Source organism: Pavona decussata, unplaced genomic scaffold (assembly GCF_977016875.1).
Source record: "Pavona decussata unplaced genomic scaffold, jaPavDecu1.1 SCAFFOLD_482, whole genome shotgun sequence".
Taxonomy (NCBI): Eukaryota; Metazoa; Cnidaria; class Anthozoa; order Scleractinia; family Agariciidae; genus Pavona; species Pavona decussata.
The window spans coordinates 101-12,311 of record NW_028145816.1 but is presented as its reverse complement, the minus strand read 5'-3'; the positions used below and the strand labels follow the sequence as shown (position 1 = coordinate 12,311).

The window sequence follows — 12,211 nt, the reverse complement described above, 5'->3', positions numbered from 1 at the left end:
AACGAGTTCTTTTCCTTTAAAAAGGGAGAGCGCAGGAACGCCAATTGTCGTCGCTTCTAAAGATTTTTAGTGGTAAGGTGTATTTCGAGAGTTATTTAAAGTTAAATGAAAATATTTCCTATTTATTTCGTTGTAACAACTAACATGGCCTCCACATAACCTAATATGTATGGTGTTTATATCATTCGCTTGGAGACGTAAGAAAAGATTCGTTCAAGATGAATGCACCTCATCAGAATGTTCCAGGAAAGCTTACTATACTGAATGTAATACTAGTTTAACTAAAAACAAAACTGAAAACTCAAAATTTCACATATTTAATTTCGATACTTCGCAATCGATTACTAACAATTTTTCAACAAGAAAGAGATTAAATAATTTTTTCACTACTTTGAGAAATACAAGTAATAAACAACATGAAACAGGGAAACCCAAAGGTTCTTCGGCAAAACGCCTGCTCAAAATTTTGATCACAGGAAAACTAAAACCTTTTGTTTTCGGAGGGGAAAACTGACATGTGGTTTACAATGCGAAAAAAGAAAATGCAGGTAGCATTTTCGTAAAGCAAACAGCAGCTAGTAAATTAAGGGAATAAGATTCTGTTTCCTAAAACTTTTCTCAGTTTAAATTTTTGGCTAAAGCATCCGGGCAAACGAAAGTGTATTAGCTCATACAACTATGTCCTTAAACAAGCATCAGAACGATCTTCGAACACTGGAGACAACATTAAATGGTTCTGCTTTTAAAAATGTTATCGTAAGATGCCGCTCATAAAACCGCTTGTGTTGTCCAAAGCAAAAACTGTTCATAGTTTATTGGGATTCCACAAAGAAAAATGATGTCGTAAAAGGAAAAAAATCACAAACCACAAAAAGTAAGACTACAAGCAGTTGCATTTTTCTTCAAAAATAGGGGAGTGTGTTATCACAGGATAAACTAAAAAAAAAAAAAAAAAAAAAAGAATGGCGCAATCTTTAAATAGCAGGCGACGAAGCTGCAAGAAACGATTACGGAAGCCCTCTATCAGGCTCCGTCCTTGTAATTCACAATTTTATGTTCTGTCCCTTGCCACTCGAGGGTCACGTTTTTACGAAGTTCCGCATTGCATACGTTACTAATTCTTAAGAAAACTTACGCTGTAGGGGTCACCTTTCAAATGTGGTAATATGGTGAAATAGAAAAAGTAATCAGACAAAAAAACCTCAAGTCGTGTTACCCTCGCCGAATATTCCTTTTTAACTAAGATAGGGCAAAATCAAACGGACAGTACCGACCGTTACAGATGAATGAACTCAAATAGCGTAGCGTTTTTATTTATTTACCTCTGCTTTTCACTTTCATTTTCGTTTTATTGGCCTAACTATGATCAATATAACTATGTAATATTTTTTAAGATTTACTGTTCTTTTGCCATCGATTTTGGTCCCATGTGTATACTTTGTTCTTATTACTTAACTGAGGAAGCACATTCTTTAGAACCCCGGTGACTTCCTTTGGCTTTCTCGCCATTAGTGTTTAAACAATAATAAATAACTTTTTGCATTTGTACAATTTATTGCAAAAACAATAACTGAAGCGTGACGTCGTGGGACCTCAAACAGTTGAAATTAACTGGATTTTGTTACAACAAGGCCGAACCGATCAAGGTTTAGGAAGGTTTAGGAGATTCAGCATATTTCTTTGAAGTCCTTCCATGACGAAACTCGACGCCCAAAAAAATGGGAGGCTTTATAGCAATCATAAGTGAGTTGCACCAGGTTCGCCGCCTTTCAAAAGGTAACGACCTCAGCGCAAAGGACGCCATTTTGGGGGAAGGGAGGAAAAGGGGTGCGAAAGTCCTTTTCAATTTCATTTATTATTATTTTTATTGTTATTACTATTATTATTATTATTATTATTATTTTTTTCATGCCTTCCATTGAAATTGCTGGGTCGGAGTTTCTTTTTCCGCAAAGCTACCGTTTCTGGCTTCGACAACAAAAAAATGTTCTTGATAAAAAAGGTGTAACTATCATGTTTAAATATACAATACTCATGATGTATTGTTTGATGATTTTAAGGTTAAAACTGTAGATTTAAGTGATCCAATTTCTTTCTCCATAGGAAATTATCAGAGAACAAAATTTCAGAACTACCTAACGAGATATTTGCAAATCTGACGTCCTTGGGATATCTGTAAGTTGTTGGATATAATTTTGTTTGCGCGTAAGACCAGTAAAGTTTTTACAGTCATGTTAGTTGATTAAAACATAGTGAATATACTAGGGCTGTACCACAGCAGAACTTTCCGTCAGCTGTGAGAATTGTATGGTGATTTGTAGGAGAGCTTGGATCATGAGTCAGACGGAAAACTAATGAGTGGTCATTACTGCAAAGCTATATTTCTTTTAATCAATTTTGTTTGTAAGGCTGATGTGCTTTGGCAACACAATGCCTCAGATTATAATAATTCGTTATACTTAAAGTAATACAATATTAAGTTGTCTCTCTTATATTAATCAAGACCAAAGAACTCGCTCGGAGGCTGAAGAAGGACCGGGGGGGGGGGGTAGGGGGTACTATCAACGGAATCTTTTGATAATTATCATACTTTAAATATACCATGCGGGTCGTTCAAAAATCATCCTAAAACAATTTTAAGTACAATATTTAGTCTGACTTGTTAATGTTTACTGTCATTCATTCCATCTAATTTTGACTGGTTAAGATTTCAGAAATTTCAATGTGAATGTTATTAAAAACCACAATAAAAGTTTCCTGCTTTTCGACGTTTTTGAAACATTCTTAAAATTTAATTGATTGCGGATCGTAGAAGACTGCTTTCTAGAGAACATGGCAAAAATATTGCGTTTATTCACGTCATATGCTCATTTATTAATTAGACTCTTTGCAATGCCTTTTTTTCCTTTCCTTGTGTGATTGTTGAGATAGCACATTTCCATCGAAACTGCCACCATGTAAGTTTTTAATAGCGAGCGCAACCTGGGAGCCCTTTTCAGTTTCTTTAGCGTCGGGAGAGAAGGAATCAGCGTTCCAAACTAAAATGGGTTTTCCAATATTAGAATTTACCGTTGAGAAAGTGAATATTCCTCGAAGCCTATACTGTGGTCATTGAGAATCTTCTATTCCCAACAACAACCAAAGTGGTTCAGTTAAGATAGCCTTTATTTGACAGCAACAAATTTACAGTCAGTTTAACATACCATTAACAGTTCTGAAAGAAAGCAATATGCAGAAATTCTGCACGCGTTGAAAACCCGAGAAAATCTGCAAAAAGCTAACTAGAAAAACATTGACTATCTTATTTGGATGCAGAAATTCTGCATCCTGTTTAATGGTTACAATAGGCCTAAAATTGATCGAATTCAGATAAGATGCAGAAATTCTGCACGCGGTGAAAACCGAGAAAATCTGCAAAAAGCTAACTACAAAAACAGTGACTATCTGATTTGGATGCAGAAATTCTGCATCCTGTTTAATGGTTACAATAGGCCTAAAATGGACTGAATTCAGCTAAGATGCAGAAATTCTGCAAGCGGTGAAATCCGAGAAAATCTGCAAAAAGCTAACTACAAAAACAGTGACTATCTTATTTGGATGCAGAAATTCTGCATCCTGTTTAATGGTTACAATAGGCTTAAAATTGACCGAATGCAGCTAAGATGCAGCAATTCTGCAAGCGGTGAAAACCGAGAAAATCTGCAAAAAGCTAATTACAAAAGCAGCGACTATCCTATTTGGATGCAGAATTATCTGCATCCTGTTTGATGGTTAAAATAGGCCTAAAATTGACTGAATTCAGCTAAGATGCAGGTGTTGAAAGCATCTGCATTCAATAATTACATTAATAATCAGTGACCACCTAGGGACATTGCTCAATATTTCAAAATACTCCAGTTTACCCAAATGGTCTAAATTAAATAATGCCATTTAAATTATATTGGAAACTCTAGGAGTTTGACAGTTTGACCCCCCCCCCCCCCCCAAAAAAAAAAGAAACACCTGTGTCTGGTGTCTAATAGTAAAATTGGATAAGCTATGACCAAAAACAAGCTTGAATGATATTATACTAATACATGTAGTCTTCAATTATCTATGGCTGGAGTAGAAAAGATGATGCAATACCAACACCCAGAAAGCAATTCAAACTAACAATGCTAATTAATGTTTGTAAAACATACTGGTAGTAGTTTCTGGTCTCATAAAAGCCTAAAGCTGTTTTTCGAGTACAGCCTCGTGTCACCAACACAGAATTGATAAGTTCCTAGAAATCTTGCTTTACTTGGAGTTACAAAAGATTTGACCCTTTTGGTAAAGGCACATACTCCCTGTAAAACATTAATAACCCTTTCACTCCCAAAGTCAATTATGTAGAAAAGCCATGTTATTCAAATTTTGAGTTTGTGGATGAAAATCCTGAGACATTCATAAAAACCTTTTCAGCAGTATAGTAATTTCACGTGGTGTACTTAGTTTACATTATTTCCCCCAAAAAATAATGGGTTAGGGTTATCATCATTTTCTCCTAATTTTTCTTAAGGGCACTATTAACATGAACATTAAGGACGGTGCCTACTAACACAGAGGTATTTTTGCGCTGTTTATGACTATGCGGGGAAAGCAGATCATAACAAGGGCTATGTGAATCCAAAAAGAAAATTGGGGGTAACCACGCATCTTTTAGAGATAATTAAGCAACAATAATTCTGTAAAATATAAAGGAATGTATGGCATTTTTTTCCAAATTGAAGCTTTATTATCTCCGAAAAATGCATGGTAACCTCCAGTTTTCTTTTTGGAAACCAAGAGCACTTGCTAAGTTATCATTTCTTTGCATAGTTTTAAACTGCTCAAAAATATCCCGTTATTACTAGGCACAACTCATAGGAAATAAGAGTATCTGAGATGCGCAGAATGTATGCGCAGTAACAAAAGTAGGCACCGTCCTTAACAATGGCAGAGTACACTGTATCCTTACATGCATGTACATGCAAAGAGATGATGTCATAAAAAACTAAATTTATGAAATTATGGGATTTGTTAGTATATTCGGAAATAACATGATAAAAAATGCCTACTTGCCAAATATCAGCATCTTGTTGCCATTTAGGGGTGATACAGTACCGTTCAAAAGTAACTGTAAGTTACCAGTCTCGTCTCGTTTCTCGCGAGACGAGAGTCGCGTCTCTTGATACGAGATTCTCGTCTCGAGAGACGCGACTCTCGTCTCGAGAGACGAGAGTCTCGTCTCGCGAGAATCACTGAAGCGGAAATTTTGGAATATTACCGAGTTTCTCGCGAGAAGAAAAACAACTGACTGAATTTCTCAGCTTCTCGCGCACTTGTCTCGTGATGCTTTTATTTACACTTTATACCATTTTTAAAACGGCCCGTGCCAACGGTGGATGATCCCGTCGACAAGTAAGTTTGCATTGTAAGAGCTTATGTGATTCGAAACAATTTTGTCTCCATTCAGTTCAAAGGTTTCGATTCGCGCACAGTGTAAGAGATGATTTATTTCTTCCGTCACTTCGAAGGTTTCGTTTTAGCGAACTCGCCGACATATCAATGCAATTGAAACTTTCCCGCACACACACACTTCCTACATAAAAAACCCCAGCCTTTTTAAAGTCAACTTCTGTGTAAACAGTTTTTTGAAATAATAACCCTGACACTTACAATGTTTTTCAATTTCACTGCGATTCAAATTTGTATACATGTACATGTATCATGCTTTGCCAACCGCTATTGAATCGAATTTCTTCATCGACGCCGAGATGGAGAAGAACGACGAACTCACCTCTCCCAACCTCCGAAGAAAGATCTTCGAAGAGTTTGAGGTGGACTTATCCGAAAGCAAAGTGAAGCGGCTGCGTAGCAAGCTAGGCTGGGTCCAGACGGGAGCGCGGTACTGCCAGCTCATCCGTGAATCGAACAGAGTGAAACGCCTGAAGTTTTGCTTGAAGTGCTTGGAGGAGGACGAAACTTTCGACGACATCATTTTTACGGACGAATGCTCCGTGCAGATGGAGAAGCATGCGAAGATCTGTTTCCACCGCAAGTGGGAGCAACCCAAGTTGAAGGGCAAAGCGAAGCATCCCTATAAAGTGCATGTGTGGGCCGGGATATCGAGGCGAGGGGCAGCAAAGATACTCATCTTCGACGGAAATATGGACGCCAAGTTTTAGGTGGAAGAGATCCTGGGTAGAACCCTAGTACCGTTCATCCAGTCGAAATTTGCAGAGAGCCACAGATTCCAGCAGGACAACGACCCGAAACACACCAGCAGACTCGCCAAAGACTACATGGAGCAGCAGGGAATCAACTGGTGGAAGACGCCTCTGGAGAGTCCTGACCTAAACCCTATCGAGCTGGTATGGCACGAGTTAAAGCATTTCCTGCGAACATTGGTGAAGCCGACCACCAAAGATGAGCTCATTGCTGGAATTTTGCGGTTCTGGAGAGAGAGAATGACTGCAGAGAAGTGTTCCACCTACATTAATCACCTGAAGAAAGTCGTCCCCTTAGTCATTCAACGTGAAGGCTGTGCATACCATCTGTGCATACCACTGTATAATTTAGCTGTGTTATGCCCCAATAACTCCATACAAATCCTTCTTATTTTGTCTCAATGCTGAATTTTGGCAAGTAGGCATTTTTCAGCATGTTCTTTCAGATTATGCTAACAAATCCCATAATTTCAAAAATTCAAATATTTGTGATGTCACACTTTAGGACTCTATTTAATTGTAACTGAGGTTTATGAATTATTAGAAGGATTCCTAAGGGAAGGATATTTCTCCATCAAATGCCTCCTTGTTGTTACCTGTAACTTGTCTGCTTCGGTAAGTTCAAAGGAATGGAGAATAATGCACTCCTTTGGAAGAACTTCTGTCCAAGGTTCCCTTGTCCTTGGAAGGTTTAATGGAGACCACTTCCCTCTGTAGGTCCCTTTCAAGTAATGGATTTTGAAGTGATCGTCTGTCAATTCTTTCACAATACCAATCACTGGCTCCTCTTCACAGTTTGACAAAAACACTGCCACATGGCTCTCGATTTGCAGCCCTTCCAAGAAAGAGTCAACATGTTGGACAGAATTCTGTCTATTGCTTGGAGCAACATACTTGCCAGTGTAAATCTGTGAAAGAAGAATACAGTTATCAGAAAAGTTAATGAAAATACTGAAGAAAGCAGATATGAGTGATTTTTTAACTTAAAAGGACTGCCGAGTCTAAAGGTGAATTAAGATGGCAACTCAAGAAATTACCAAAATCATCATGACGCTGAAGTTTGGTCCAAAAAGTAACTAACATTACTGCAGCTTAGGATTTTGCGATACATGCATTAAGCTACTGTTTTTACCCATTATACAAAATGTTTTGCTAATGTTTCCAAAAGAAGTTAGCAGTAATGCTATAATTCTGAAAAGTTGCCAATACCAACAGTGTTTGCTGATGTTGTAAACGTGTGTTTGCATGTATGGCCGTCTAATGTGTTTCTCAACTGTATGAAGGTGGGCACATGCAAATAATAATTATAAGAATAAGCAGATAAGTAGGTATCTATACATGTCAAGTTCCTCTATAATAAATATCATACAGCCTTTACTTATCCAGACCATCCCAACTTGCCTGTTTTGTTGGCTGGCGTTCCTTGTCCTGTAGTGTTTGAAGGTGTTCAGGAAAGAGTATTCAGCATTATATGGCTTTACTTTCTCAGCAGCCAGTAAAGCATCTAAAGGCCATTCCCAAGTCTCTGGCACAGCAGCAAAATCATCAATGTTGTTCACCCACTCACTCCTAAATGAGAATGCCTGTTCAGGGTAGTGCTCTCGAAACTTGTTCAGGTCACGCTTCAAACCTTCAACATTGATTTTGTCTAGCACTAGCCTCCCACGCAGACGTTCTTAGGGGTTCGTCACGCGTTCCTGCCCCACGAGCGTCTGCTGAAACGAACAGCCACTTCCGTTCGTCGGCAAAATGCCTTTGTCTGAACAGACCAATCAGCATTGACTCATTATGACAAGTAAAGCCAATCACATACTGCGAAACAACGGAAATCATCACCCGTGAAGATATTTTCGCTTCCGGACGTGCATATAGTTTATACGATCTAAATTTTTCCTTCCACAACACCCTGCATTTTCTTCAGTGATTTCACTGAGAAAAGCGGCAAGAATTCCAAGATTTGCCAATTTGTCTACCTGGTCTTTCATAAGATTTACAGGCGGCGAAACCACAACAACAGTCAGTGACCAGCAGCTTCAAGAATTGAATTGTAAACAAACGATAGAGCTTGATAAATAAGTGACTTTCCATAACCAGTTGGAAGGTTTACGAACACATCAGTTTTCTTCTGCGCAAATTGCACTATGACTTCTCTTCGATACGCATTCAACTCCCTTATACCAAACGTTTGGTACACATGACCAAAAACCACATTTAAGTCCGCCATCCTGTCTAGGGTAATATTTTAAATATCAATCACGAGTTTACCCAAAGTTGGGAAACAGCTCCTGATTGGTCCGCAGTCGACGAACGGAAGTGGCTGTTCGTTTCAGCAGACGTTCGTGGGGTAGGAACGCGTGACGAACCCCTAAGAACGTCTGTTTGGGAGGCTAGTCTAGCACAGGCTTAACCAAACTTGGTGTGCCACTTGGTTGACTTTGGTGTAAGAACAAGTTTTCAAGATTAATAAATAAATGAATAAATAAACAGTGCAAGGGTTTAATATTTATACGTTACATGTATAACATCTTCATTATTCAGGATTTAAAGGACGGTGCCTTTTTTTGTTACTGCGCATACATTCTGCGCATCTCGAGATACTCAGATTTCCTATGGGTGGTGCCTACTAGTACAGGGATATTTTTGCATGGTTTAAAACCATGCAGAGAAAGCCAAAATTACCAAGTGCTCTTGGTAACCATGTATTTTTCAGCAACATTTCTAAGATGTGCCAAAATACAAAGCACTGTATAATAAAATATCTCAGAAAATAACTAGCCTGAAAACTGAGGTTTCCCATGTGCCCCGCAAAGCCTGTTCGCAGGCTTGGAAATAATAAAAGGAAAAGGAAATATTAAACGGTTCTAGCTGCACCTTCAAAATAACCACAGGGCCTTCCCACTGCATGTGAGAGTAATTTCGGTAAAACATTTCACACTTTCCAGAGGCATTTCTGACAAACTTGAAACTCTTTGGCTGAGTATGGTCATGCAGCTGCATTGCATGAGGTGCCAGCCATTCTTTGATGTTGTACACAGCATCCAACAGGATGCAACATTTCTTCTCTGCATTTCTATGGCAGAGAAGAAAATAAAATTACAAATACCATCAACAATAAATATTACAAGCAGGGTTAATAATTATAATTATAATATTAATAATAATAATAACAATAATAATTAATAATAATAATAATAAATAATAATAATAATAATAATAATAATAATAATAATAATAATAAAAAGTCTAGAGAGATTCACTATTCCTACACATTGTTTGAGCCACGTTTAACGCCCCAGTCTATGTATAATCATTCTTATGGCATACATAAGTTTTTACAACTGTCATAACAATAATAATAATAATAATGATGATGATGATTGTAGCAATTGTATCCATTTCATATTAGGTAGAGCATGTACTACTTAAGGCCCAAATTGATTCCTGATCTATTGTGAATTTCTTCCTTTGATTTCCTGTGCAAGCATACATGTAAGTCACTTGAACTCAGTCTACATGCTGCTTTCATTCAGGCACCCATTTGTTTGGTTCACAGCTAAGCTATCCATTATATTAAAACAGATCTGTCCACCTACTATTCACAGTATAAACATCATTTACATCCAGGTGCTTTGAATAAACCCCAAAAAGGCATCAATTTCTTCATGGGTGTGTCCCACAGGAAGGAAGCTTAATTTGATCTAAGGGATTGAAAAAACCCACACAAGTTACAAAAACCGAACAAACTAAAATAAAGTTAAAACTAAACCCATAGGACAACCAGGTATACACCTGTTTTAAGCAGACACCCTCTGTTAAGTGGACAGCCACACAAGTCCCAATTTTTCCCCACATGCATTTATTGTAAAAAATACCTGTTTGAATGGACACCTTTATTATATAAGCAAATGCTGACACCTTAAAATTGGTCATTTGTATTGTTAAAAACCTGTGCTAAGAAGGATGCCTACAAATAACTAAGTATTTTTGTGCAGTTTATGGCTATGCAGGGGAAGCAGATCTAAGCAACGGCTTTTGAAATCCAAACAGATAATTGGGTTACGGTAGCCGTAATTTTCTCTTTGGAAACCAAAAGCACTAGCTAAGTTCTGCTTTCTCCATGTAGTTTTAAATCGCTCAAAAATATCCCTGCATTTAGTAGGCAACACAATAACAAATCCACAATGGTGTCCGTGTTGTAGATTACATTTTGCTGAAGGTACAATTTGTCTTGTTTGTAAGTTGTAACACTTGTACTAACAAAATTATTTATCCAGTACAAGTTGTTTTAAACTGGCATGATTTCATCTTTTCGAGAAAGAGGATATTATTATTTTAGATGGCTTAATTGATTTCCAGATTAGGTTATTATTTTACAGTATCATTAGTTTTATTCAGCCTACAGCTGCATGTACATTGTATGTGAAAAGGCACGGAAATTCTGGAAATTCACACTTAACATTTACTACAACAGATATTTGCAAACAGACATGGCATTTGGTGACAATCTTTACCCATAAAATACACATACAGTCACAAAACAGTAATTTAAACTTGATCCACATTTATGCATTAATAATATTTTTATGATTGAGTACCTCACGAGGACAGCTTACCTTGTCAAACACAAGAAGTTCCATCAGAAACTGTTCGCTTCTCGGAACAGATAATGTCCGCGCAAAATATCTGAGCATATTTTCGCGCCAAATGGAGGCTATTGTTTATATACATTTATATCATCCCCCCTTTTTTTAGGGGGTGGGGGGGGGGGGGGTGGGAGGTTTGTTGTTTTGGTGTGGTGATTGAATTTTTAAGCCTTCTTTGAATTGAACTAATATGAAATTTTAGAAGCAGGCCTCTCATTTGCATCCTTGACAAGCATGAAGGAGAGAAAGTTGAAGACACATCACCTATAGTTTTTCTTACATTTAAGGTCTACTATCACTGAACTGATGTGTGTTTTTTGAACTGTTGCTATGGTTATTTGACTTTTTGATTTTCAATGAACCATAGGACTTCTAGATTTTTACAAATTTACCAACGGGCCACTAATCTGCATCATTGACAAGAAGGAAGTGGAACTATGTACAAGAAAAAAGCTACATTATTGGACAGCTGTTGCCAAATATGATTACAAAGACAAACAATTGATAAGTGGGCAATAGAGTTTTAAATGCATGTAAGCCTGTTACCATTATTTATAATACATAGATACTTGTTAGTTTCACTCGTACTTTCTGCCTACTCTAAATATGGACCACGCTCTCGTAAAACCCTCTCCCCTCCCCTCTCCTCCTACCTGTCCCATTGAAATAAAAAACATTTCACCTATATAGTTATTCTTACAATTGTCTACTGTCACTGCACTTATGTCGGTTTTTGAATTGATTGTGTGGTTATTGAATTTTTGATTTTTCATTGACTTGAACAGAACTCAATATTCCTTGTCAAAATGAATTTTGAATTTCATTGGTTCAAAGGAGACAATGTTATTAGAACTTAATGTATGGGTCAATTTCTGCTGCTAGATAACCTCCAGGAGTTTGCAATATTTTTTTACTTTATGTTCTCTTCCCCAACCTTGGACACAGAGAAAAAGACAATTCCCCACCCTTAAATATTTGGCACCAACTAACATAACTGAAATAACTGGTAAATAATTATATGATGTACAAATGACATTGTCAGCCATAAAAAGTTTTCAAAGTCCATTTGGCCTTCCATGTGTCCTTTGATAACCCCACAGGTAGCCCAAGCTCGAAATATGAGCGCTAGTTACGCAACGGTTGAAAAATATAAGGATTTGTATGGGAGAAAAACGGTTTATTTTAGAGGCTAAAAATATGAACGAATTCTTAAATAAAAATCACCCACTTTATTTCTCTTGTGTATGTTTTGCCTGCTATGTGGTTTTTAGGGCGATTTAGCGCGATTCCAGTGAGTTTTAGTACCATCGCTCTCTCTCTATATATCCTTTCCCAAGG

The 12,211-nt window shown here is 37.4% G+C and overlaps 2 protein-coding genes across 2 annotated transcripts in view; one reads left to right on the top strand and one right to left on the bottom strand.

Moving 5' to 3' along the window:
* The window catches only part of LOC146450180 (uncharacterized), an 83,621-nt gene extending 81,231 nt beyond the window's left edge, over nucleotides 1-2,390 (top strand). Inside the window, exon 13 of the mRNA XM_085100648.1 lies at nucleotides 2,104-2,390. Coding sequence (XP_084956774.1) covers nucleotides 2,104-2,179 — 76 coding nt within the window. The 3' untranslated portion in view covers nucleotides 2,180-2,390. The remainder of the gene's footprint in view (nucleotides 1-2,103) is intronic.
* A 4,615-nt stretch (nucleotides 2,391-7,005) lies between these two features.
* Nucleotides 7,006-7,882, bottom strand: LOC146450179 (uncharacterized; the record flags this gene model as incomplete). Its single annotated transcript, XM_085100657.1, has 2 exons — nucleotides 7,006-7,138; nucleotides 7,632-7,882. Coding segments are annotated over 2 exons (384 nt in total), but the record flags the coding sequence as incomplete, so codon positions are not given.
* Between the last annotated feature and the right edge of the window lie 4,329 nt (nucleotides 7,883-12,211).